This window comes from Penaeus monodon, chromosome 7, assembly GCF_015228065.2.
Source record: "Penaeus monodon isolate SGIC_2016 chromosome 7, NSTDA_Pmon_1, whole genome shotgun sequence".
In the NCBI taxonomy this organism is placed as follows: domain Eukaryota; kingdom Metazoa; phylum Arthropoda; class Malacostraca; order Decapoda; family Penaeidae; genus Penaeus; species Penaeus monodon.
Window position 1 is genome coordinate 12,075,514 of NC_051392.1, and position 27,500 is coordinate 12,103,013.

General features: G+C 44.9%; 1 protein-coding gene across 5 annotated transcripts in view; it reads left to right on the forward strand.

The window, feature by feature from the left end:
* Positions 1-27,500, forward strand: part of LOC119575087 (peripheral plasma membrane protein CASK-like) — a 140,967-nt gene that overhangs the window by 74,487 nt on the left and 38,980 nt on the right. For 4 of the 5 annotated variants that reach the window (XM_037922479.1, XM_037922480.1, XM_037922481.1 and 1 more), the window contains exons 3-4: positions 839-1,030; positions 26,297-26,461. In XM_037922479.1, coding sequence (XP_037778407.1) covers positions 839-1,030; positions 26,297-26,461 — 357 coding nt within the window. The remainder of the gene's footprint in view (positions 1-838; positions 1,031-26,296; positions 26,462-27,500) is intronic. The other variant, XM_037922483.1, reaches the window with a different exon arrangement.

The following is a 27,500-nucleotide window of genomic DNA, read 5'->3' on the forward strand; positions in this document are numbered from 1 at the left end:
TGTTATATATATATATATATATATATATATATATTATATATATATATATATATAAAATGTATATATCATTTATGTATGTATATATGTGTATATATTTATATACACATATATATATATATATATATATATATATATATATATATATATAATATATATATATATATATAATATATATATATATATATATATGAGAAGAGAGAGAGAGAGAGAGAGAGAGAGAGAGAGAGGTACACATGTATATATACATACACATGCACATATATACATATACATATTTATATGTATGTATATATACATATATACATATACATGTATATGTATACATATGTATACATGTATACATGTATACATGTATACATGTATACATATATACATATAAACATATATATATATATATATATATATATATATATATATATTATATATACACATACAGACATACATACACGCGTGTATACCCATACCTGTATCAAAACAACAAACAAGCCATACAGTGGAACAAAAGATCATTATAAAACTTCAAAGAGCAGACGCCTTCCTTCCCTCCGAACGGCTCCTCCCCGCCGCGCCCTCGATTCATTGTCTCCCGTTGTTCCCTTCCACTTTTCTCTTGTCTCCTTCGCCACCCCTTTTCCGTGACACTCCCGCCCCTCCCTCTCCCTCTTTTCAGTCTGCCCTACAGCCCTTTGTCCCGCCACCCATTCCCAAGCCCTTTCTCCGCCCCTCTCCCCCTAGCCCACAACCCACCCCCGCCCACCGCCCGCCCGCCCGCCCACCCAGACTAACGGTGCGAGTAGTGTACTAACCGTGGTGTTCCCCGCTCTGCCCCCCTCCGCAGGCGCTGCTTCAGGCGCACGATGTGGTGGCCCACGAGGTGTACGGCGACGAGGCCATCCGCGTGACGCCGCCGCCGCTGCTGCCCTACCTCAACGGCGGCGACGAGGTGGACGCCGCCAACGGGGACGTCGACATGGAGAACATCACGCGCGTCAGACTCGTCCAGTTCCAGAAGAACTCGGACGAGCCCATGGTAGGTCCAGGCGAGAGTTGGACGGGGCCGAGGAGGGCCTCGTGGTAAGTTAAGGGGCCGAGGGGAGGGGAGGAGGGGGAGGGAAGAAGATCCAAGAACGAGGGGGAGGGGTGGGGGAGGGATCCACGAAAGGGTGGAATGGAATGGGAAGAAAATGGATCCGCGGAGAAGGGAAGAGGGATAACGCGTGGAACAAGTTGTGCTCTCTTCGGGTGAGGAACCTTCTTCCAGAATAAAACTTGAAAAATAGTCAATCAGTGGTTTACTGATAATATATCTGTGGTAAGTGGTAGAGAGAGAGAGGAAGAGAGAGAGAGAAGAGAGCGAGAGAGAGAGAGAGGAGAGAGAGAGAGAGAGGGGGGGAGGAAGAGAGAGAGGGTGGGAGGAAAGAGAGAGAGAGGGGATGGGGGAGGAAATAGAGAGAGAGGGGAGGGGGGAGGAAATGGAGAGAGAGGGGGGAGGAAAGAGAGGAGGAGAGGGGGAGGAAGAGAGAGAGAGGGGGAGGAAGAGAGAGGGTGGGAGAAAGAGATAGAGAAGAGGGGGTGGGGTGGAAGATAGAAGAGGGAGGGATGAAGGATAGAGAGAGGGGAGGGGGGAGAAATAATAGAGATAGGGGAGTGGGGATAGAAATATCGAGAGGAAAGGGGGGAGGGGGGGCTGGACAATATAGAGAGAGGGTAGGATGGTAGTAAATATCAAGGCCAGAGGGCGGGGGGGGAGGAAATAGAGAGGATCGTTTAATGGACGAAATAAGATAGAGAGGTTAGTGTTTATTACCAATATTAGAGAGGGGATGGGTGGATTACAGAGAGATCGCTTGTGTAGGAAGCTCGCGCTGTTAGGTTTTAGTACCTAGAGAAGATACCTTTGGGGTGTAGGAAATCCAGCGATTGGATTTACTGGTTAGAAATCTGAGCCACGGGGGTGCTCCCACAGCTCTATGTCTATGTTAGCACCTTAGAAGTAGAGAGTGGGTGATTACAGATGTATGTGAGGGGGCTTAACTCGATATAGCGCATCGGTGGAGTAAAGCGTGCAGAGAGCGGGGTAGGGCAGACCGCTCTCGATCTATCTTATGGCTGCCAGTAGCGTGTATCTCTATTGTGTTAAGTAAAGACTCGCGCAGAGAGTGGTTGTTTGACCTCATGCTTTTACTCTTTTTTTTCCCTCTATACTTGAGAATAAGGGGGTGTTTTTTTGTCCTCTTTGTACTCTCTTTTGTGTCCCTCACGTTCGCTACATGTGGTGTCCTCTCTAGCTCGCGCTCGCTCGATTATCTCTCGCTCTCTTCTCGAGTCTCTGCTCGCCTGTCTCTCTCTTACCGCTACTCTCTACGCGCCTTCCAACTCGATCGCGCTCGGGCTCATTGACTCGCGCAGGCGACGAGCGTAGTGCACCTCTCTACTCTCGCGCGTCGAGCGTCTATTCGTCCAGCTCTCTCTCGCGCGCGCTTCCCGCGATCGCTCGTCGCGCTGTCTGCACGCGCGACTCGCCGCGCAGGAAGCGAGTCGCGTCGCGCGGAACTGCCAGCGCTAGTCTGTTTCCTGCCCTCTTTATCCTCTTTTTTCTATCCATTACTCTCTATCTCTCGGGTTGGCTGCCTCGTCTCGCCTCTTTTTCTGCACGCGCTACCGTTCGTTTTCTTCCCTCTCTCTCTTCTTTTCCTCTCTCCCTCTCTCTATTTTCTCCTCTTCCCTCTCTCTCTATTTCTCGCTCTCTCTTCTCCTCTCGCTCTCTCTCTACTCGCTCCGGCTCTAGCTCCTCCTCTCTCTCTATTCCTCTCGCTCGCCCCTCTCTCTCTCTCTCTGCTCTCTCTCGCCTTATCTATCTCAGCGCGCTCTCGCGCTCGCTCTCTCGCTACCTCTGCCGCCTCCTCATCTCTCCTCTCTTCTCGCTCTCGCTCTCTCTCTCTCTCTCGTCTGGCTCTCTCTCTCCGCTCGCCCTCTCTCTCTTGCCCATCCTCGCTCTGTGACTTCCCTCTGCGCGCCTCTCCGCCCTCTCTCTCGAGAGAGAGAATCAAGAAAACGTGGGAGAGAGAGAGAGAGAAGGCTAACTTCCGTCGAGTCATGAGCTGCACCTACTTATGATTCCCAGGGTCTGTGCCACCATTCCTTCAGGCAAACTTTGTTTCATCCCCCCCCTCCCTCCCCCCAACCCCCATTCTCCGCCATGAAGCTCTGTGCCATCAATTTTGATAAACGGAGTCTCCTCCACGAGTCTCACGTCTCCCGCAACTCTCTAAAGCTTCATTACTAGTTTGACGTGCCTGGAATTCTTTATCTTATCAGTTTGGCGGTTCTTATCGGGCCTCTTGTTTCGTGCGAGCTTTCCTCCCTCGCGGACAATGAATTACCAGATATTGGGCCTGAAGGACATGGCTCTCATTGCCAAGTTTAAGAATATCCATTAAAATAATTCGGCTCACAAAAACAACAGTAAGAATGGACAATTGAATAAAATAAACACTGACAAAAAAAAAAAAAATACACTGCATACTGCACTTAATGATGCACATAATTAGCTTCATTTTGCTAAACGCCAAGGAAATTAAACCCCTTTGTGCATATCACATTATGTTAACCTCTTTGGTGGGCTGAAGCTGCCGAACAGATTGCGCGCTCTCATTACCCAACTACTGAACCTGTGTGAGCTTTGGGAATTTGGGATTGGGAAAAAAAAGTTATTGAAGAATTCTCTGTTGATTGTTATTGTTGTTCTCATTATTATCACCATTTATGATTGTTTATATTATTATTGTTGTTTTGCTGTTATTGTTATTACTATTATTGTCATTATGAATATCATTAGTATCATTTTTGTTATTGTCATCATTATTATTTTCTTTTATTTATTATTATTATTATTATTTTTATTTTTTTTTTATTTTTTTTTTTTATTACTGTATTATTGCTATTGCTATTATTGTTCTCTCACCGATTCTAGTGTCGGGAAAACGAATTAATTTCCCCCCCCCCACTCCCTCCCCACAACATCCCCCCGAATCGCCTTCTACGTAGGTGTTAAGGTTGAATTTTTTATTAGACCCGATATTCTGCTATTTGTTCCATTTACCTTGTAAAGTTATTTATAGCACTCTGTACCCCAGATGTACGCCCTCGTCTCCCTCTGCTGTGCACCCTTATAACGTCATCCTCATCCCTCGCTACACTCTTCTCTCTCCTATTCTATCCTTCTGTGCCATTTATCCTCACTTACTCTCTCTTCCTTGTTCTTTTTCCTCTTCCCTCTCTATCTTTTTCTCCCTTCTACCCCATTCTTCCCTTCATCTACCCTCTTCTAACCTCCTCCTCCCGTTCTTTACTTTCCCCTCTCAATACCCCTTTACCCCCCTCTCGATACCCCTCTACCCTACCCCCCCCCTGCCATCCGCTAGTAAATCTCTTTCACTTGTCACGTGATCCAATCTAGGTCTCTCTTTCTCTCTAGGAACCGCCCTTTTACTCGAATTGAAATAGTACAGAGAAGCCTTTCCTTTATTTTATTTATTTATTTTAATTCTTTCTTTTTTTCGTTTGTTTAATTGCGTTGGTTTCTCTTCCGATTCTTGTTTTCGTTCTTTTTTTTTAGCTTTGCTTTGTTTGTGTTTTTCCTTTTCTCGTCTTTCCGAATAAGTGTTCGTTCTCGTCTCCCCTTCTTTTCTATTCCGGTTATTTGTGTGTCTACATACATTTTTTCCTCTCTCTCTGTTGATATCTTTGTATCTCTATCTCTATTTCTATCCATTTGCCTGTCTATGTATCCCTCTCTCCGTCTTCACTTCCCTCTTATTATTATTATTGTATTGTATTGTATCATTATTGTTTCTGTCTCCCTTCCCCCCCCTTCCCTATCTCTCTCTCTCTCTCTCTCTCTTCTCCTCCTCTCTCCTCCTCTCTCTCTGCTCTCTCGTCTCTCTCTCTCCCTCAGCTAAAAAAGCTCTCCTCTCTCCTTCATCGTCTCTCTCTCTCTCTCTCTCTCTCTCTCCCCTTCTGCCTCTCCGTCCCCCTCGCCCACCCTTGTTTCTATAGCCAATTCCATCCATCCTTTTCACCATGAACGCAACCCTCACTCACCCAATCTCCCCTCCCTCCCCTTCCCCTTCTCTCACCTTCTCTCGCCTCCCGTTCCCTCCCCCTTCCCCTCCCGTTCCCTCCCTTTCCCCTCCCGTACCCTCCCTTTCCCTCCTCTTCCCCTTCCCTCCCCCTTCCTCCTTCCTGTCCCCCTCCCCCTTTACCTTTGCTCCTCCTTTCCTTCCCCCTCCCTATCTCCTTTCCTCACCTCCCCATTCCCCATTCTTTCCCCGATCCTCGTCACTCTATTCTCCCCTCGCTTTCGCCCACACCCCAACGCCCACTCTCCCCTCTCCCCTTTCGTTACCTCAGTTGGACCATAAAACGAAATTCTCCTATATTTCTTGCCCCAATAAAGGAAAAAAAAGTGTTGTGGGCATCACGTAGAAAATTTGCAAAATATTAGGTAGTTGAGCGTGATGGAGAGAGGTGTAATGGTAAGATGGGGGGTGGGACAAGAGAGGGGGATAAAAAGATAGGTAGGGAGAGTGAGGGTGTAGGGGGCCATTTTGAAGTGGGGTTCTGATCATGTCTTTTGTTTTGGTGTCAGCTTTGGCTCTGTTGCAATTGCAAGAAACTTTTTTAAAAATCTGTCGTTGCATCTATAGGATGTCAAAGTAATTCAATTCGCTCTCCTTTCTCCCCCTTTCTTTCTCTTTTTTCTTTTTCTTTGTCTCTCATAGCTCTCATATTTCTGTGTTACTCTGTTACTGATGATATTCTCTCTCTCTCTCTCTCTTCTCTCTTCTCTCTCTCCTCTCTCTCTCTCTTCTCCTCGCTCTCCTCTCTTCTCGTCTCTCTCTCTCTCTTCTCTTTCTCTCGTCTTCTTTCTCTCTCATCTGTTGCTCTCTCTTTCCCTCTCTCTCCTCGGTCTCTCTCTCGCTCTCTCTTTCTTCTCTCTCTCTCCCTTCTCTCTCTCTCTCTCTCTTCTCTCTCTCTCTCTCTCTCTCTCTCCCATCTCTCTCTTCTCTCCCTCTCTCTCTCCCTCTTCGCTCTCTCACTCTTTCCCTCTCTCCTCTCTCTCTCTCATCCTCTTCTCTCTCTCGCCTCTCTCATCTCCTCGCTCTCTCTCTCTCTCTCATCTCGGTTCTCTCCCTCCACCTGCTCTCTTTCTCTTCTCTCTCTTTCTCCTTCCTCTCTCCCTCTCTGCGCCCGACTCTCACCCCTCTCCCTCCCCCCTCCTCCCTCCTTCTCCCTTTTCTTCTTTCTTTCTTTCTGTCTTTCTTTCTCTCTCTCGCTCTATCGATCTGTCTATTGTCTGTCTTTATCTATTGTCTTCCAACCCAGTCCTTCTGTATATCAATCATTCAGTTTCTTTCTCCACCTCTCTCTTTTTTCCTTTTAGCCTTTCTCCTTCCCCCATTTTCCCTCCCCTCTATTCTTTTCATGTACACGTAGTCCCTTCTCTTTCTCTTTCCACCTATCACATTTCATAATCTTCAGATAGTTACCTCGCAAAGCAATATGTTCCCCTGAGTACATTTTTAGTGTAGTTTCCCCTCTACCATCATATGCCCATGCTCTTGTTATTTATTTATTTATTTTTTTGTACATGTTACTTATTTTCACTTTTCTTTTCTTCTCTTTCTTTCTCCTTATCTCTCTTTTTTCTCTCCCTCTTTCACTTTTTCTTCTTCCCTCCCTTCTCCCTTCCATCTTTCTTCTCTCACTCTCCTATTCCCTCTGCTTCTCTCTCACCCTCTCTTCCCCTCTTGCCGTTTCCTTCTGCTGTTGCTTCCCCTCTTGATTTACGTCGATCGTAACGTTTTGCATCTTCTGTCATTCATTATTTCCCCTCTGACGCTGTTCCTCGACGTCATCACCTATTTTGAAATGTGTGTGCGGAGTCTCGGCCCCGCACACACATCTAGGGAAGAAATATGCTTGTGTATACAGTATGGTGTGTGTGTGTGTGTGTGTGTGTGTGTGTGTGTGTGTGTGTGTGTGTGTGTGTGTGTGTGTGTGTGTGTGTGTGTGTGTGTGTGTGAGTGAGTTAGGAGCGGGGGGCCTGATATTTATTAATAAGGGACAGAAAGGTAGATGGATATACAAAAGATAAGGTTGGCGAAACATGTTTTATGATAATTTGTAATAATTCTGACATCAACAATTGACAATTAATACAAGGGAAAACATTAACATTGTATTTTGACATATGGATATTTGGTACTTCCATTGCGTTGCCGCAGTTTGCAAGTTTTGCTCATTAAGGAAAGGTATCATTACTTACTATTACTCATCTATATCTTGCAAAAAATAAAGGAAAAAACATTACCTTACCTTATTAATTCCTCCTCCCCTCCCCCCCCCCCACTTCTTTGTATATAAGCCTCACCCAATGATCATTAACGTTAAATTAATACATACTTTTCCCCCATCTTTATAAAGTAATATATTCCTTAATTTTTGTTATCAATAATCTGGACACCCATTTTTTTTTATTAGTATTCATTATTCATCGTAATTAATTATCATAGATCATAAGCCGTTCGCTAGCCCGAGGCCCAAAGGAGATTGATTTTCCTCTCTCTTCCTTTGAGGCTCCTAATTCCCTTCCCTTTGGTTTTATTCATTTATTTATTTATCCTTTTTTCTCTTTTCCATTTACTTGAAGGGAAGGTTAAGCGGCATCTCTCTTCAGCTGTCATTTTGTGTGTATTTTATGCCTCCTCTCTCTCTCTCTCTCTCTCTCTCTCTCTCTCTCTCTCTCTCTCTCTCTCTCTCTCTCTCTCTCTCTCTCTCTCTCTCTCTCTCTCTCTCTCTCTCTCTCTGTTTCTCTCTCTCTTTCCTTTCTCTTTCTCTTGCTCTTGCTCTCTCTCGATCTCTTCTTTTTATAATTTTTTTTCTTTTTCATCATCCTTTCCACTCCTTTTCCCTTTCAGTCGCCCACTCCCTCTCCCTCTGCCACTCCCTTCGTCAACCGTTCTTCTCTTCCCCTAACTCTCTCTCTTTCGTCTTTCGCTGATGCGTGTCATTAAATTGATATCAAACGTTGATCCCCTTTTCCAACATTCTCTTTTCCGTCTGTCACAAAAATACATTCCAAGTTCCCCATTATTTTTTTTTTTCTTCTTTTTTTTTTCTCTTCCTTTGTTGGAGTTTCCCTCTCATTTGCATTTCTTTTCTTGCGCTGACAGGAGATTATAGTTTGCCTTTTACTTCATTAGCAAAGATTATCATTTCCCCTTTTCCTTTTTTATTATTTTCTTTTCTTTTTTTTCTTTGATTTAATGCACTTCGTGGTGTTGTTCCTCCTTCCCGCTTCGTTTCTGTTTCGTTATTCCTCGTATAATAATGGCCTTATTATTTGTTATTGTCTGCCATTTTTCAAACTTATTTTTTGTATCGTAAGATTATATTTTTTATTTTTTTATTATTTTTTTTTTTATATTTTTTTTTTTTTATTTTTTTTTTTTTTTTTTTTTTTTGCTTTTGTTGTACAGTTCTTTTGAAATTCTTCGTATGGTGTTGCTTCCAGTTTTCTTTAGCGAAGGATATAAACTGATTCTTTCACGTCAGCCGTCTGTCTCCCCTCTCCCTCATCTCTGTTTGTTAAATTATTCTCCGTGTTCTTCTTTGTCTTTCCTTCTGATGAATACCATTCCTATCTACCCCCTTCCCCGTAATTCTCCCTTGCCTTATCGGTAATTGCTTATCTACATTTATTCTGTTTATCACAGTACTTTTTTTAATACCGTCTTCCATCTACTCTATGTGTGAGATGATTTCTGTCTTTCCCCACCACCTCTCTCTGTCTATTTATCTATCCCCCTCTTCCTCCCTCTTTCTCTCTCTCTCTCTCTCTTTCTCTCTCTATCTCCTCTCTTCTCTCTCTCCTCCCTCGTTTCTCTCTCTCCCTCCCTCTCTCTCTCTCTCTCTCTCTCTCTCTCTCTCTCTCTCTCTCTCTTCTCTCGGATGCCTGGGCACCATATTTCCCGATCGCTCCATCAGTTTCCCTAATCCTTTCTTCCATGTACCGTCAGAGGCCCTTCCTTCTCCCCCCCCCCCTACCCTCCTGCCATCCTGCGTCTCTGCGTTCCCTCACTCCCTTTTCGCCTGAATATTTTCCTACTCATCCTCTTCCCTTTATTTCCTCCCTCCTTTCCTCTTCTCTTGTGTTTCGACTCCTTTCATTTCCTTCTCCCTTTCCTCTTCCTTGTGCTTCTTCTCCCTTCATTTACGTCTACCTTTCCTCTTCTCCCTTCCTTGTGCTTCTGCTTCTTTCGGTCCCTCCTCCCGTACCTCTTCCAGTCTCCTCGCTCTCCCTCCTCCTTCCTCCATCTTCTTTCCTTCCCCTTCCGCTCTTCTTCTCCCTTTCTCCTCCCTCTTCCCCCCCCATACCCCTTCAGTCCTGTCCCCCCCACCCCCCTCCCCACCCCAGGCCGGAGGTGCGGTGCCATTACTGTCCCAATTTGCCTCGACAAGCGAAGGGGGGTCTGGGCGCCACTGAATATTTCTCTGCCATTTCCTCCCCGCTGACGAAGCTGTGTGAAGCGGCGTCACTTCCATTTCTTGTCCCTTCCGCTATTTTCATTCTTCTATTATTCCTTTCTCCTTTTCTTCCTTCCTTTTCGCCTCTTCTTATTTCGACGTCTTCCTTTCCGTACTTCTTTTTGCTTCGCCTTATTCTCTCTACATCTTCCTCTTTTTCATACTCTTGCTTCCTTTTCCTGCTTACCCTCTTCTTCCTCTCCCTCCTCCTCCTTATCCTCTTCTTTTTCTTCCTCCTCTTTCTCCTCCTCCTCCTCCTCCTCCTCCTCCTCCTCCTCCTCCTCTTCCCTTCTCCCCTTCTCCCCTGCTCCCCTGCTACTCCTCTTGGTCCATATCCTCTTCTAGTTTTCTTTTCTTACTTGAGAGTACAGAGTTCTTGCGAGTGAGAGAGGGGGAGAGAGAGAGAGAGAGAGAGAGAGAGAGAGAGAGAGAGAGAGAGAGAGAGAGAGAGAGAGAGAGAGAGAGAGAGGGAGGGAAGAGAAGAAAGGAGAGAGAGGAGAGAGAAGGAGGGGAAGATCGGGAACGAGAAAGAGGGGAGATATTGAGAGAGGGAGAGCAAGAGAAAAGAGAATGGATCAAAGAGATTAATCAAATAAAAGTACTGAAAACCGGGGAAAAATCAAGAGAAAGAACGTAGAGGAGGTTGAGATAGAGAAAAAAAAACGAAAGGAAAGGATCGAGAGAGAAAGAAAACTCTCTTTAGGGGAGAGAGAGAGAGAGAGAGAGAGAGAGAGAGAGAGAGAGAGAGAGAGAGAGAGAGAGAGAGAGAGAGAGAGAGAGAGAGAGAGAGAGAGAGAGAAAGGCAGATTCTCCTCGGGTCCCCCAGGCGCACGTGAGGGATCTTTGACTGTGTTTTTAGTGCCACGTGACGTCACGCTGGGGCTGCGGACCAGGAGGTTGTTCTACACTTTGCTTATTCCTTTGCTCTTCCATTTTTTTTTTTTTTATTATTATTATTTTGTTGTTGTTTATTTAATTGTGGTTTGCTTTCGACAGTCTTTTGGGAGGGTTCAAGGTCCGATTTTACATTGTGTGGTTTTGTGACTGAGTGATATCGGCTGGCTGTGTGCCGTTTTCCCTTCTCTTGGGTACAGTTAATCTGGGTACTCTTGATTTCTATCTCTGTTTCCCTTTTTCTTTCTAGTTATCTGTCGATCGTTATCTGTATCTTTCTCTGCCTTTCTTGTACTCTCTCTCTCTCTCTCTCTCTCTCTCTCTCTCTCTCTCTCTCTCTCTCTCTTTCTCGTTTTCTCTCTCTATCTTCTGTCTATCTATTTATCTTTGTCTTTTTCATCTGCCTTTATTCCTTCTCCTTGTTTTCCTTTTATCTCTCTTCATCTCTCTTTTTTTTTCTCCTCTTTGTCTAACTTGTCATCCCTCTTCCTACTTCCTCTCCCGTTTCGCAAGTTTCTATTTTTTTTTTATTCATGTTCGTTTATTGTAACATCACTCTAATTTTCTTCTGCTTCGCCATCTCCCCCTTCTCCTCATTCTCCCTTTCTCCCCTTCTCCATCTTTTTATTCCCCTCCCCTCCTCCCCTCTCTCCTCCTACTGCCTACCCCCCTCCCTCACCTCCTCTCCCCCCCCTTTTTTTCTCGTATCCCTTTTCATCTCCTTTTTCTTCATGCTTTCTCATTTGTCCCTCCTCCTCCTCTTCTTCTTCTGACTCCTTGTGTGTCCGATCACCGTTTATTTTCTGCCTCTTTATCTCCTTCTTCCCCTCTTTCGTTCTTTTCCCCTTACTCTTCCTCCTCCTCCTCCTCCTCCTCCCCTAGTTCTTCTCCTTCTTCCGTTCCACTTCTCATCCTGCTGTTCCTTCTCCCACCTAAACCCTCGCCACCAATCCCTCTCCCTCTCCTCCTCCTCCTCCTCCTCCTCCTCCTCCTTATCCTCTTTTTTCCTCCTCCTCCTCCTCCTCCTCCTCTTTCTCCTCCTCTTCCTCCTCCTCCTTCTCCTCCTCCTCTTTCTCCTCCTCTCCTCTCCTCCTCCTCCTCCTCCTGCTTCTCCCCCTCCTGCTCCTCCCCCCCCCCTCCTTCTTCTTCTTCTTCTGTCTTTTCCCTCATCTCCTTCTCCTCTCTGCTGTCTTCTTCCATCTTCTTCCACCATCCTTCGCTCCATCCTACCATCCGTCTGCCCAAGATTGATCATAAGGATGAGGAGGACGAGGCAATACCATCAGCACTGCTCGAGCTTTCCATGAAGAGGAGACAGGGAGTTCTAGGGACCCCTTTTACGTCCTACCCCCTCTACCCCCCCTCATACCTAGATTCCCTTCCCTCACATCCCTTGCACCTCATACCCCTCCTCCTACAACCCTCCTCTCACACCCCTCATACCCTCTGTCCCTCATACCTCCCTCCCCTATTCACTGAAGATTCGCATAGGAATGACTAGTCGGGAAAACATAAAATCTTGGGAGGGGGGGGGGTGACAGAAAGAGGCGGAGGCGAAGGAGAACTAACGAGGGAAAGGGGGAGGGGTGAATGAGGAGGAAGAATGAATGAACTATGAAAAGGAGAAAAGAGTGCGGGGTAGGGCGAACTGTGACAAGGAAGGGAAGGGAGAGGGATAGACTTATATGTGATAAAGGGAGAAGGGAGAGAGGGGTCGAGTGAACTATGACGGAGAAGGGAGGGGAGGAGAGGGGTAGGGTGAACAGTAACAATGGAGGGAGGGGGGGGAGGTGCAGGGTAAACTGTGAACTATAACAAAAGGGGAGGGAAAAGAGGAGGCTTCGCTAATGCGCTTCGTCAAAGGCAATTAAAATAAGGGCCTACGTTTATGGAAATTTAGTCCACATCTTTTTTTCCAGGGACCTCTTGGTGCTGCTTCGTGTATCCTCTAAGATACTCTCAAATTACTTTCTATTGCCATGTCATTTAAAGGCGATGTTGTGCCTGTACCGGAATTCAACATTTTATTCATTTTCTTTTTCAGATAAAAAAAATCCGTTTATGGTAGAGATTTGTAAAATACTTTTTTAACACGGACTGCAATTCAGCGAAACAGAAACAGAGAAACAGGGGAACTAAATTGCCTTTTTCAATTTAGCTTTGAATTTCACCCTTAAAAATAAAGAAAACGAGAATAATACAAATGAACGTATTAGATACGAGGATAAAGATATTGTTATTTTAGAGGGAATAGAATCCGTTATAAGGGAATCGAACGCTGAAAAATGAGACAATCGGGCAATTTCAAGCGCCATAAGGGAGGCATTTGTTAGCTAGACTTTCGTATAAATAATTTATGCCGGATTTCTTGAAAGGAGAAGGAGAGAGAGAGAGAGAGAGAGAGAGAGAGAGAGAGAGAGAGAGAGAGAGAGAGAGAGAGAGAGAGAGAGAGAGAGAGTGTGTGTGTGTGTGTGTGTTTGGTTTCGTTTTCTCTTATCTTTTCAATTTCCACTTATCTCTGTTTCACGTTCTATCCTTCCTATTTTCTTCTCTCTCTCTCTCTCTCTCTCTCTCTCTCTCTCTCTCTCTCTCTCTCTCTCTCTCTCTCTCGCTCTCTGTTTCCCTCTCTTCCTACCTTTCTCCCATTCTCTACCCCACTATCTCCCTTTTTCACTCTCTATTCTCCTCTCCGTCCTTTCCCCCCCTTTTCCTCCCTCTCTCCCTCTCTTTCTCCCCCTCACTCCCCCTTTTTCCTCTTCTCCCTCCCTCCTTCCCTCCCTCCTCTGACCGGCGATCGGAATGGCGAGCGAATGGAATCGTGAGGAGAGACGAGGCGAGTCGATTTTTTGTGCGACATTTGATACAATTGTTGCGCTGTTGGCCGTAATGCCCCTGTGCGCTCGGCCTCCGTTCCTTTTCCTCTTCGAGTGCTGCTCTTTGTCGGAAGATTGGTTTTCCCCCCGATTTTCCCTCTTTTCATTGTTGTTTTTTCTTGTCTTCTTCTCCTTCTCTTCTCTTCTTCTTCTTCTTCTTCTTCTTCCCTTCCTTATTTCTTCCTCTTTTTTCCTCCTCCTCCTAATCTCCTTCATCCTCCTCATCCTTTTCCTCTGTTTCTTCAAATTCTTTCTTTTTCTTCTCCTCTTGCTCATGCTCTACGCTCTCCTAGCAATGCTCTTCTCCAAGCAATCCCTCTGACATATTTTCCCCTATGCTTGATTTTTTTCTATGCTTGATTTATTTATTTATTTATTATTATTATTAATGTTTCTATTGTGAAGGACTAGCAGAATAATTATAGCCTTTATCAGTGTCACTGTTATTACCATTAGCATAGCCATTACTCCACTGCTCCTACTATTGCAAATATTGCTGCAACTAATATTCTTTCCACTTCTTAGGCAGTTAGTAATACGGTACAATTGCCTTTAGAATGTGAACATTTGTGTTATGCATTCTAACAAAGGGATATTTAGAGGCAGCAACAGCGTGAGAGAACGATTAACTTCAAATGTATCTTTCCCAACGCAGATGAGGACGAGGAAAAAATTCTTGCGAAATCTTTGGTTAAATAAGAGATTTAGGATCGAACCGCGGCCGATATTGCCCCTCGATGAATGGCTTCGTAGGCGGAGAAGCGAGGAAATACTCTAAGCGGATAAGCGTAGAACAGAGAGAGAGAGAGAGAGAGGAAGGTAGGAAGGAAGAAGGGAGGAGGGAGGGAGGGAGGAAGAAGGGAGGGAGAGAGAGAGGGAGAGAGAGAGGGAGAGAGAGAGGGAGAGAGAGAGAGAGAGAGGAAGAGGAGAGAGAGAGAAGGAGAGAGAGAGAGAGAGAAGAGATGAGAGAGAGAGAGAGAAGAGAAAGGAGGGAAGGAGAAGAGAGAAAGAAGGAGTGGGAAGGGAAGGGAAGGGAGTTAGAGAGTGAGAAGAAGAGAGAGACAATGGGAGGGAGGTAGGGAGGGAGAAAGAGAAAGAAAGATAGATAGATATAAATAGATGTATAGAGAGGATAGAACGTGAAATAGAGAGAAGTGGAAATGCAAAAAGGATAAGAGAAAACGAAAGGGAGAACACACAAAGGTAAAAGAGGATGAAAGAAGGAGAAAGAGGAAGAGCTGGAACAGCAAATATAACGAGAGAATGTGTTTTAAGTATGCGAGGAGAGGAGCTGCGTCGGCGGCCTGTGTGAGGAAGTCTCAGGGGAGGCGGCTGTTACAGGAGGAGGAGGGGGGGGGGCATTTCTTGCTAAGGACATGCTATTTGCATATGTGCCGTTTTTACGTGTAGATTTTAAGGTTATAACGATGCTGTTGTCGTCAGTATTTTGGTTCTTTACGTCTTTGTCGGTTCTTCATCCTCTCTCTCTCGATCTTGTTTTTTTCTTTCTTTCTTTCTTTCTTGCATTCTTTCTTTGATTCATTTATCCATTCATCCATCTCTCCATTCATTCATTTTTTTTTCTCTGTCTCTCTCTGTCTCTCTCTGTCTCTCTCTGTCTCTCTCTCTCTCTCTCTCTCTCTCTCTCTCTCTCCCTCTCCCTCTCCCTCTCCCTCTCCCTCTCCCTCTCCCTCTCTCCCCCTCTCCCCCTCTCCCTCCCTCTCTCCCCCCCTCCCTCTCTCCCCCTCTCCCTCCCTCCCTCCCTCCCTCCATTCGGCAAGAGTACATGTTTATAAACCTTAAATCGTAAATACTGTACTTATTCCGCTTGGTTGCCCTGCTCGATTTGCTGCTCTCTTCCTCCTCTCGTTCGTTTCTTTCCTCCTTTTCTTTGTTTCTTTCATGTCCCTCTTCTTCTCTGTGGCTTGATATATCAGTCTATCATTTGTTCTTCTGCCCCTACCCCCATCTCTCTTTCTCTATCTGTATGTTTGTCAGTCTGTCTGTCAATGTATCTGTATCTTTCTGTCTCGTTATCCGCCCATTCCTCATTTCTTCTCTCCTCTCTCTCTCTCTCTCTCTCTCTCTCTCTCTCTCTCTCTCTCTTTTCTATCTGTCTCTCCTCTATCTCTCTCTCTCTCCCTCCCCCACTCTCCCTCTCCATCTCCTCCCCGCTCTCCCACTCTTTCACTTTTCCTCTCCCACCTCTCTCTCCCTTTCTATCTCTCCCTCCCCCTTTCCCTCCCTCTCGCCCTCAATCCTTTTTTTCCCCATTTCCCTACCCCCCTCTCCCTCCCTCTTCCTCTCCCTCTCCCTCTCCCTCTCTCCCTTCTTAATAACATCCTCCTTGATTCCATCTCCGCCAAAACATATCTCAGCATCGCCCTGCCCTTCATGCCCCCCCCCCCCCACTTACACCACTTTGTTTGCAGATGACCCCACTTAAGGGCAACGTAGTAACCGGAGATGTCAGGAGGCCAATTTATATCCACAATAAGCCCGTCTTGTTGTCGACCTTCTCGCGAGGGGATAGGGAGCTTTTACTGCCCCTCCCTCTTCTCCTCTTCCCATGCTTCCATCTTCCCCACTTCCCATCTTCCCCCCTCTTCCCCTATCCTCTTCCCTTCTTACCCTCTTCCCCTTCCATTATTCCCCTCTCGCTCTTCCCTTCTCTCGTTCCTCCCTTCCCCTCCTCTCCTCCTCCCCTTCATCCACCCTCCCATCCAATCTTTCCCGTCATTGTGAGCCTTCACTTCAGCCTTAAAAAAAAGGAAAGAAAGAGAAACATAGAAGAGTAAATGCGTTTTGAATAGTCGGTTGTATCCCGCTGCTGTCGCTCCACTCCCCTCGCCCTCCCTCACTCCCCTCGCCCTCCCTCACTCCCCTTATCCTTCCTCGCTCTCCTTGCCCTCCCTCACTCCCCTTATCCTTCCTCCCTCCCCTCATCCTCCCACACACCCCTCTCACTACCCCCAATTTGGTATATGTTTATGTGTTATGTTCACAGTTCGTTTATTTGGTTTATTTCGGGCATGTGTTGGAGGGCTGTTGCTGGATACACACTTAGCGAAACCACAGTATGTTGATTCGGAGAATTTCTCTGCAAATAGCATTTTTTTTTTTCTTTTCTCCGTCTCTCTCCATTTATTCGTTTATCTATTTAGAGAATCCACGTTGTTCCCCAGTGTATTGATAAATATATGTGGTGGGATGTTCTTTCAACAAATAACTTAATCCTTCTCATTCTGTGATTGAATTAAGAACATATACAGAAGTTATATGTTAATTAAAATACGAAAAAAAACTTTAACGAAATATGATCCAAAGAGTTTCTGCGTAAATGTAAACATTTGCGTCGCCAAGGCATTAATTCTACTCAAATATTTATAAGCATAAGCTCGGTAAATTCATCAGTCGATAGGTAAATATTTTGCGTAAACCGAAAATAAGAAGTAAAAAGAGAGGCATATACCATTTTTTTGTCTTTAAAGGATCTCCCTTGTCTCAAAACTTGCGTGTGTTTCTTTTATGGAGAAAAACAGCTCTGAAACCTGGCTAAGATGGAAGAGGCTTCGTTAAATAGGGCTGTAGGTAGCGTTAAGGGAAGAACGACTAAAAATTAAAGGAAGGGGGGAGGGGGACACTGTGTAGCCGAATCATAATGGACTGAGAATGGGGCTTAACCTGGATTTTAGAGCGTGTGGGAGTTAATGTGAAGTGGCTGCGTTATCTCTCTCTTTCTCTGAGGCTTTACTTATTTTGCCAGATCCCTTCTCTCTCTCTCTCTCTCTCTCTCTCTCTCTCTCTCTCTCTCTCTCTCTCTCTCTCTCTCTCTCTCTCTCTCTCTCTCTCTCTCTCTCTCTCTCTCTCTCTCTCTCTCTCTCTCTCTCCTTCCTCTCCTCCCTTTCACCACACCACTCCCACACCACACACACACACCCCACCACACCACACACCACACACACACACACCACACCACACCCACACCACACACCACACACACACACACACACACACACCACACCACCACACACACACACACGCACACGCACACGCTTATTTCTGGCTGGAGGGAGCCAAGATGACTTAAATGGCATCTTGAATGGCCCATAATGTATGGTAGGAGGAAGCGGTCGGAGATTGGGTCTGACCCCCGGCCGGCGGCCAGAGGGGGATGAAAAGAGGCCGTTTGTGGCGAATCAGCGAGCCGCTTGTGCGCCTTTGCTCTCTCCCTGATTGCATTCTTAAACTTCCCCGCAGCCGCTCGTGACCGGGCCTTTGCTGGAGTCCGTTTGTCGCTCGGCCTTCGCTCGAAACGGGCTGTCTGGTCGGTGCGCGATTGGGTTCAATTCCTGTTTCTATTCAGAGGCTTGTTTTTTTCATAAGTACCCATTGTGTGTGTGTGTGTGTGTGTGTGTGTGTGTGTGTGTGTGTGTGTCCGCACGTGTGCGTGCGTGTGCCTCTGCGTGTGTCTGTGTGTGTCTGCGTCTGTGTCCCTGTATGCTTGGACGTGCATTTTCATTAAAAAAGAAGAAGCCATTTGACTGTGCTGTCCTAGAGGCGAATCCCCTTTCCCTTCCACACACGCTCGTTTGAGCAACGCACGCAGACTCACTTTGATGTTCTTATTGATAAAAGTTTGTAGCGACACAATCAGTAAAGTGAATCGGTCTTGTCACGAGAGAGAGAGAGAGAGAGAGAGAGAGAGAGAGAGAGAGAGAGAGAGAGAGAGAGAGAGAGAGAGAGAGAGAGAGAGAGAGAAACAGACACAGACAGACAAGAAATTTCAGTCGCCAGTTGAATATCCCCCCCTCCCCTTCCCTCGCAGTTCCCCACCTATCCAATTCCCAAATCACAAATGGAAACACCTGTGCTGTGGCAGACGAAGGGAAAAGAGAGAGAAAGAGCTTGTGGACCTATCGAGGCAAGGCCGGGCGTGGTTACTCTGTGTACAACGCGCCTTATGTCTCGCTATTGCCGGGGCCCAACCCGCCCACAGACCGCCAGACCGCCCACATGAAGCGGACCTTGCAAAGAGATCTTTAATGGGATGATGCCGCCTCGCTGGAGGACGTGATGTGGGTCCCTTCTTTTTTTTATTTTTATTTTTTTTTTTTTTTTTCAGGGGGGGGTCGCGTTTTGGATTGGAATGTGGAAGGGAGTTCATCTTATTTAGATCGTGATGGAGGTTGTTATTGTTATGATGTTGCTCTTATTGTTATTGTTATTATTATCATCGACATCGACTTTAACATCAACATCAACATCAACATCATCATCATTGTTATTAATAATAATGATAATAAGAAAACTTCAACCACTACTTAAACCACTCCCACACCACAACTGCCACTACACCCTCTACTATTGTCCAAATTTTTCCAAAGGGCCTCACCCCCCCCCCCTTGACAGCCATACCTACACCACCTGTCACACCGAACCGTAGAACATGCCTATTACATAACACATAACATTCGCTTATCGAGCCGCATCCCTTGGCACCTCTCGACGACGACGGTTCGTAGTTAGGTGCACAGGGAGGGCTCAGGCGCTGCAGAAGGAGCTGGGGAAGCGAGAATGACGGATGGCCCTTTTATCCGAGCGGCCTTATAACTCTGTGGTTGCTGTTCTTTCTGTTATACTACAACCACCACCACCACCACCACCACCACCACCACCACCACCACCACCACCACCACTACAGTAACTATAGCTACAACTACTGCGGCTGCTGCTGCTATTAATACGATTAATACTACTGCTATTTTGTACCCAAATACTACCAGTACTACTACCAGCACCTCTACAGTCATTGATAGTCCCTTACTTGTGATTTTTGACTCTGGCCCAAATATCGCATCAAAGTGAATCCGAAGGCGTGTGTGTGTGTCTTGTGTGACTGTTTCGCAAATCGAGACCGTGGCCTTGTGGTGCAGAGGCGTGAGTGCATAATCCTAGGAGAAGCATGCAAGCACGATGTCATTTGCGCTTGCTTTTGATCTTGGAAGGGGGAATAAGAGTGCTTTTGGTGTTTCTGCTCTTGCGTTTGCCAACGTTTTTACTCTCTCTCCCTGTCTGTTTCTTTTCTTTATTTATTTTACTTTCTGTCTCAGTGTCGTCGACTTTCTCTCTCTCTCTCTCTCTCTCTCTCTCTCTCTCTCTCTCTCTCTCTCTCTCTCTCTCTCTCTCTCTCTCTTCTCTCTCTCTATATATATATATATATATATATATATATATATATATATATATAGATATATATATATATATGATGTTATATATATAGTATATATGTATATATATATATATTATATATATATATATATATATATATATATTATATATATATATATATATATATATGTATATATATATATATATATATATATATATATATATATATATATATGTATATATATATATATATATATGTATCTGTCTCTCCTTTTTTTGTCTTTCCATTTATGTATCTGTCAATATATCAACCTTCCTAGTTATCTATTTCCCTTCAAGAACTGGAGCCATTTGTAAGCTAGGACCCTGTACCCTAGTTGTCGTTAATTATCACCGCCATCATCATCATCATTATCCTTGTTATTTCCGTTATGCTGCTGTCATTATTACCGTCGTCAGTAGCGTTATGATGCCCATAAGTTCGCGTTATACGATCTTGTTTATAGAACGAAGAGACCGTATTGAATTATATTGTAGTAATAATTTTAAGTTGACAATTACCGGGTGATATACTACAACCATAAAGGCATTCCGAAGCTCCCAGAGACAACCCTGAGTCCCTTAATGAACCCCATAAAGCCCTTAAATGCGAAACTCCAGCAGCTTATGTTTAGTGTTAGTCTCTCGACGCTTCGTAAAATTCCTTGAGTCTGCGCGAAACGGTGACAGTCGCACGAGTTGGGCGTGGGGGAGGGGGAGGGGGAGGGAAGGGGAAGGGGAAGGGAAGGGAAGGGAAGGGAGGAAGGGGTGGTGGGGAGGGGAAGGGAGGGGAGGGGAGGGGAGGAGAGGAAGTGAGAGAGGATCGGCGGGGATGCGCTGGTCCTCATTTTCTTTGATCTTTTCTTCTTTTGCTCTTTCTCTGTTTCTCTGTCCCTCTCCCTCCCTGTTATTTTTCTCTGATTCGTTTTTTTTTTTTTTTTTTTTTTTTTTTTTTTTTTTTTTCTTTCTTTCTTTCTTTCTTTCTCCTCTCCCTCTCCTCTCCATCTCCCTCTCCCCATCCCTCACTCACTCACTCACTCTTTCTCTCCCACCTTCCCCTTACCCTCGGCCGCTACGCAGTTCCATCGGCCGTGTAAATCCAAGCGGGTTGTGGGGGTTTGGGGGGTTAAGAGCCGGTTCTTTCAAGAGGTAAAAGGCTGGGTAGAACCCTGACTGTTTAAAGCTCATTTCTAAGTACCTGATATTCTCTCTCTCGCTCCCGCTCTCACTCTCACTGTTTTAATCTCATCTTAGTACTATATGTTCTCTCTTATATTATTATATATATATAATATATATATATATATATATATAATATAATTATATATATTATAATATATATATATAAATATAAATAATAGTATATAATATAGATATATAGGATATATATATATAGATATATAATGATATATATATATATATATACTAATGTATGTATATATAATATATATATAGTATATATATATATATAATAATATATATATATATATATATATAATATATATATATATATCTATAATATATAAAAACACAAACACAGTATCATGTACACAAAAATGAAAAGGGAAACAGCCACAGTTTCATTTTCTACTGTAGCTGTTTCCCTTTTCATATATATATACATATATATACATATATGTAATATATATGTGTATATATATATATATATATATATATATATATATATATATATATATATATATATTATATATATATATGTGTGTGTGTGTGTGTTTGTGTGTGTGTGTGTGTGTGTGTGTATGTGTGTGTGTGTGTGTGTGTGTGTGTGTGTGTGTGTGTGTGTATGTGTGTGTGTGTGTGTGTGTGTGTGTGTGTCTGTGTGTGTATGTGTGTGTGTGTGTGTGTGTGTGTATGTGTGTGTGTGTGTTTATTTATTTGTATATATCCTCTCTCTTTTTTATCTTCTCGTTAAATTTTGATTTGAAACTGCCCCGACCGACTTGCTTACGGCCTGAAGTGTACACGTTTTCTAAAGACTTTTAAGATCGGATTTGGGACAAAAGGGGGAAGAAGGATGGAGAGAGAGAGAAAGAGAAAGAGCGAGAGAGCGAGAGAGAGAGAGAGAGAGAGAGAGGAGGAGAGAGAGAGAGAGAGAGAGAGAGAGAGAGAGAGAGAGAGAGAGAGAGAGAGAGAGAGAGAGAGAGAGAGAGAGAGAGAGAGAGAGAGAGAGAGAGAGAGAGAGAGAGAGAGAGAGACTTTCACATAGAAATGAATAGATCAATGGCAATATAAAAGCCGAAAATAGAAATATGTCTGCATTATTAAATCGCTGGATTGAGTGGTGCCTCTCAGGGCAGTTTCCGTTTGCTCTCGAGGAGGAACGAGGGCGAAGGCCTGGAAAGAGGGGATGTTGCATGCTCCTTTGCAATTGATTCGGGGCCGTCTCCGTCCACTATGCAGTCCTAACCTCCCCTTTTTATTTGTTTTTATTAGAGGCATCCGTCTTCCTTTCTCTGTGTTTATATTGATGTCTCTCTCTTGTGTCGATTTGTTTTTCTTCTCATTACTTCCTTGGGATATTTCTTCTGCGTAAAATCATACAGTGTAGGATTTTTTTCCCATGTTTATATTTTTCGTCTCAAAACCAGCGTTTGTATTATTTTCGATATATGATTTTTCAATGACAGTTTTTTTTTTTTTTCATTTTTCTCTTTTTAATAATTACTTGATTTGATTACTTGTTATACTCGTCTTTTACTCTTCATTAAAGAACTAGAATTATGTTGAACGATTTAAATGTTTCGAGATTCTGTCAGATGCAGATGGCATTGCAATTAATGAGTTGTCATTTAATATTTAGATTAAGAAAAAACGTAAGAGCTGAGATGATAGTAATTATAGTCTAACAAGGTGTTGACACAGAAAGATCATTAGGGAAAAAAATCTAAAACGAGTATTATATAAATAAATATATATATACATACATACATACATACATACATACATGCATGCATATAATTATGTGTGTGTGTGTGTTTGTGTGTGTGTGTGTGTGTGTGTGTGTGTGTGTGCGCGCGCGCGCTATATGTTTGCATAAAGTAGAATGTAAAAAAATTATAATAATGGCAAGCAATGCGTTAACGAAAACTGAGTTGTGAATGTGAATTAACTTTCGATTTTGATTTCTTTAGCATAATTATGAATGTTACGAAAGGATAGAAATGAATTTAGAATTATTTTAGCTTTGATTTCTCTTAGTATGAGCACTGCCGCAAAACACGACGAGAAAAGAAAAAAAAATGATTTACCCGAATTTAAATGCGAGTCGAACAGACGAATGGATATTAATAATTAGCCTTTGATTCCGCGTAGCTTATCAGTGAGTTACGTCATATCACTTACCGAACGTGCCCTAACGGAACGCGACATGTCATTCTGTGAGATGAAACTACGTGGGAATTATGCAATAATTTGTCGTTTCGCGGAGCATGCACGAGACATGTAGGAGGGAATAATTGCATAAGTTGTTGACTCTGCTGTTCGTTACCTATGTTGGGTTGTTAAGTATAATGAAACTAATATTGAGAAGAGCTATGAAGCTTCACTTGTAGTAATTGAAGTTCATGGTTGTCATTCCGAATGATGTGATTCGTTGCTGTTTGCAGATCTGCAACTGTAATCCTATGACCATCTGTTTGTCTACGGAGTTAATTAACATCATATCCCCAGATATTGAAATTAGTTGAGTCAGGGCCGAGTCGACCCCATCAGCGGGTAGTGAGCTGGATGCGTGATTGAGCTGATGCAATATAAAGGTAAAAATCAATTTCATATTTTTGATCAGTCGTTTTCCATTGTTTCATCGTTGGTTGTATAACATTTCGGGGTCGTTTTGAAATGCCGTTGCCGACCGTCAGTGGAGAACCTAGTTATTAGCCTTCAATTACTGAAATTGTTTGTCCGTTTGGGTCATAATATTGAAACCCCGTATGTAAATAAAGTTTTACATTTATCGCATAAGCCTTGTCAAATCCATTTTTTTTAAATGTTCTTTACAGCTCTGTCATTCCCATCCTGTTAATGAATGCGTGCGTGTGTGTATTTGCGTGCAGATTGTGTGCTGGTGTGTGGTTGAGTGGCTACCGTGTGGAATGTGTGAAATTCTATGTGTAATGCCGTGTTTAATACAGCATAGGTCACCGTTTTTTCCGTTTTTCTTTTTTTTCTATTTATTACGAGTGTGATCTTTCTAGAAATTGGTGCCCGTGTCTGTATCAAGGCAAACTGTTATTCTTTATTTCATTTCTTACCGTTCCTCCGCGAGGATGGCAGTAGTAGCCTCAATAACAGAACAGAAGCCAGGCGGGAGAGGCACAGCATTCATAATTCATCAACGGCCTTCATCCGGAGCTGTGATAACCCGGAGAGCCCCTTCGTAGCTCTTTCGTCCCGCGCCGGAACTACGAGAAGCCGAAGATCCCCTTCACAGCTCTTTCGTCCCGCGGCTTATTCCTAGTCTCGCCGTGTTCGTGCGGCGTAATTTCTTGGAAATGGCGAGGGAGAAGTTTTCGATTAAATAAAAAAGAGAAAGTTGCCTTCGGGATGCCGGTCGGTTTGAACTGAAGTCTCGAGCCCCATCTTATGAATACAGATGACCTCGGCCGCCAGGAGACCGAAGGCGGGTCTTTGAGTGGTCCCGAGGGCTCCTTGCCTTTGGCCGGCGCTCTTCTAGGCGCGGCGCGTGGCTTCGTTAATCGCCAAATGGTGGATATGTCGGGGTGCTCGTATTTTGTTGTTTTGTGCATCTGTTCCTTGTTCTTTTGGTAATTCTTCATTCTCCATTCTCTCTCTCTCTCTCTCTCTCTCTCTCTCTCTCTCTCTCTCTCTCTCTCTCTCTCTCTCTCTCTCTCCCTCCCCCCCTCTCACTCTCTCCTCTGTCCTCTGTCGTCTCTCCCCTCTCCCCGTCCCTCCCCCTCTCTCCCTCCCTCCCTCCCTCCCTCCCTCCCTCCTCTCCCTCCCTCCTCTCCGTCCCCCAGTATGTATGAGCACGTTCTTATACGCTGACATGTATATATATGTGTAACTTTTTTTTCTCACGGACGTTCACCTCTTCCAGTGCCAAACACCAAACTTTAAACTTTTTGTCAGATTTTTACCAACGTGAGGGGAAAGTTGGGGAAAGCAGGGGGGCTGTTTGCAGCCTGTAATGACTGACATACACGGAAATTCGATTGTAAATGTTGTGGCTATTACTGTAACAGTTTTTGTTGATAAGAGAAAGCCAAATGTAGCAGCAGCAACAGCAGCAGCAATATGATTATTGTAACAGAGAGAGTTCTAGCAGTAGCAGTAGAAGTAATAATAGTAATAGCACTAGTAGTAGCAGCAGCAGTAGAAATATAGTAATAATATTTGCTGTTGTAATATTAGTTTTAGTCGTCATGTTATCTTAAATTTTTCCAATCGTAAAATATTTGATTCTTGAAACCTGAAATCACACTTATGATAACAATTCACAATAAGAAGTATTCCTTCCCAATGCATGTTCAGTAGCACTGTGGGAATCTAATAAAATTGTTTAAAGACCTATAAAGCTAATTCATTCCGCTGTAGAGACAAACTGACGACCAATATTTCCTATCTTTTCCCCGTTGGATGTTGGGGTCATTATTATTTATGCATTGATTTGTATGTAAGGTAAGTGTATTTCTTTTAATGTTATGTAGTTAATTTCCCCTTTCTTTCATTCATTGTTTACAGTGATGCTGAACTTTGGCTAGTATGCAAGATTATGCTTATTTTTTAAAGATCTTGAGATTTTAAAAAAATATATGCACGTTTACCTTCCTCGGCGTTATCTTATGTTCCCTTTGATGCCAGTTATTCTCCCTTCCTCTTTCTCCTTATCTGTTATCACTGTACCCGCACTCTTCCTGCCTCTCATCCAGGTTGGCCCAATGTTGTGCTCTTGGGACTAAACCACAACTGCGCGATTATCCTTCTCTTCCCTTCATGAGGTTTCATCCTTGAACTTCTTTCCTCCCTCCCTCTCTCCCTCTCTCCTCCTCTCTCCCATCCCTTTCTTCCTCCCTCCCTCTCTCCTTTTCAGTTTACTTCCCTCCCCCTCTCCCTGCTTGCTTCCCTCCGTCCGACCCGAGCCTGACATTCCTTCTTCCTTTCCTCGTAATGCAAAGCTTTTAACTCGGTCCCTCCTCAGACCTGATTGGGTTTTGACAAGTCGATCAGGCCTAGTACCTATCTCCGTCCAACCTTTTCTCTTGACCGAAACCCCCTCCATATTTCCTCCCTTTGCTGTTTACGTCTGTTCTCTGTTCTTCTCTTCCATTCTCTTCCTCTCCCTTTCCTTTCTCTCTTGTTTTCTTTCTGTCCCATCTCTTATCCTCACCTCTCCTCTCCTCTCTCCTTTTCTCCTGCTTTCCTTCCTCTCTCCTCTTCACCTGCTTTCCTTCCTCCTCTCTCCGCCAGTGTCCTCTTCTCCCCCTCTCTCCTCTCCTTCCCTTTTTTTCGCGACTCCCTTCACCTTTTTTCCTCCCTTTACCCTCTCTCCTCCTCCCTTTTCTCTCCCCATCCATTCTCCTCTCTCCTACTCCCTTGCCCTCCCTCCTCCTCCCTTGCCCTCCCTCCTCCTCCCTTGCCCTCCCTCCTCCTCCCTTGCCCTCTCTCTTCCTCCCTTGCCCTCTCTCCCCCTTCCCCACACGCCTCTGAAGTCCCTGTGATTGAGCCGGGCACGTGTCTCCTCCCCGCAGGGCATCACGTTGAAGATGAACGAGGAGGGCCGTTGCATCGTGGCTCGCATCATGCACGGCGGGATGATCCACCGCCAGGCGACGCTGCACGTGGGCGACGAGATCAGGGAAATCAACGGGATGCCCGTGGCCAATCAGAGCGTCGACATCCTCCAGAAGATGCTGGTGAGGGAATCCTCGCGCTGTTCTTGGGCGTTTGTGTCCGGCTGTGGGTGTGGGTGTCACGGTTTGTGGGAGAGCGTGAATTGAATGAGAGGGGAGAGAGAGAGGGGGAGAGAGAGAGAGAGGGGAGAGAGAGAGAGAGGGGGAGAGAGAGAGAGAGGGGGAGAGAGAGAGAGAGGGGGGGAGAGAGAGAGAGAGGGGGGAGAGAGAGAGAGGGGGAGGAGAGAGAGGGGAGAGAGAGAGAGAGGGGAGAGAGAGAGAGAGGGGAGAGAGAGAGAGAGAGAGAGAGAGAGAGAGAGAGAGAGAGGAGAGAGAAAAGAAAAGAGAGAGAGAGAGAGAGGAAAGAAAAGAAGAAGAGAGGAGAGAGAGAGGGAGACAGAGAGAGAAAGAGAGGGAGGGAGGGAGACAGAGAGAGAAAGAGAAAGAGGGAGGGAGAGAGACAGAGAGAGGGAGAGAGAGAGGAGAGGAGAGAAGAGAGGGAAGGGGAGAGAGAGAGGAGGAGAGAGACGGAGAGAGGTAAAGGAGAGAGAGAGAGAGGGGAAGAGAGAGAGAGAGAGAGAGAGAGAGAGAGGGGGGGAGGAGACAGAGAGAGAAAGAGAGGGAGGGAGGGAAGAGAGAGACAAGAGGGGGAGGGAGGGAGAGGAGAGAGGGAGAGAGGGAGGGGGGAGAGAGAGAGAGGGAAGAAGAGAGGAGAGAGAGAGAGGTGGGGGGGGGGGGAGGGAGGGAGAGAGGAAGAGAGGGGGGGGGAAGAGGGAGGGAGAGAGAGAGAGAGAGAGGAGGGAGGGGAGAGAGAGGGGGGGAGGGAGAGGGGGAGGGAGAGAGAGAGAGGGGGAGGGAGAGAGAGAGAGGGGGAGGGGAGAGAGAAAAGAGAGGGAGAGAGGGGAGAGGGGGAGAGAGAGAGAGAAAAAGGAGAGAGAGAGAGAAGGAGAGAGAGAGAGAAGGAGAGAGGGTAGAAAAAGAGAGGAGAGAGAGAAGGAAGAGAGAGAGAGAAGGAGAGAGAGAGAGAGGGAGAGAATGAGAGAGAGGAAAAGAGAGAGAGAGA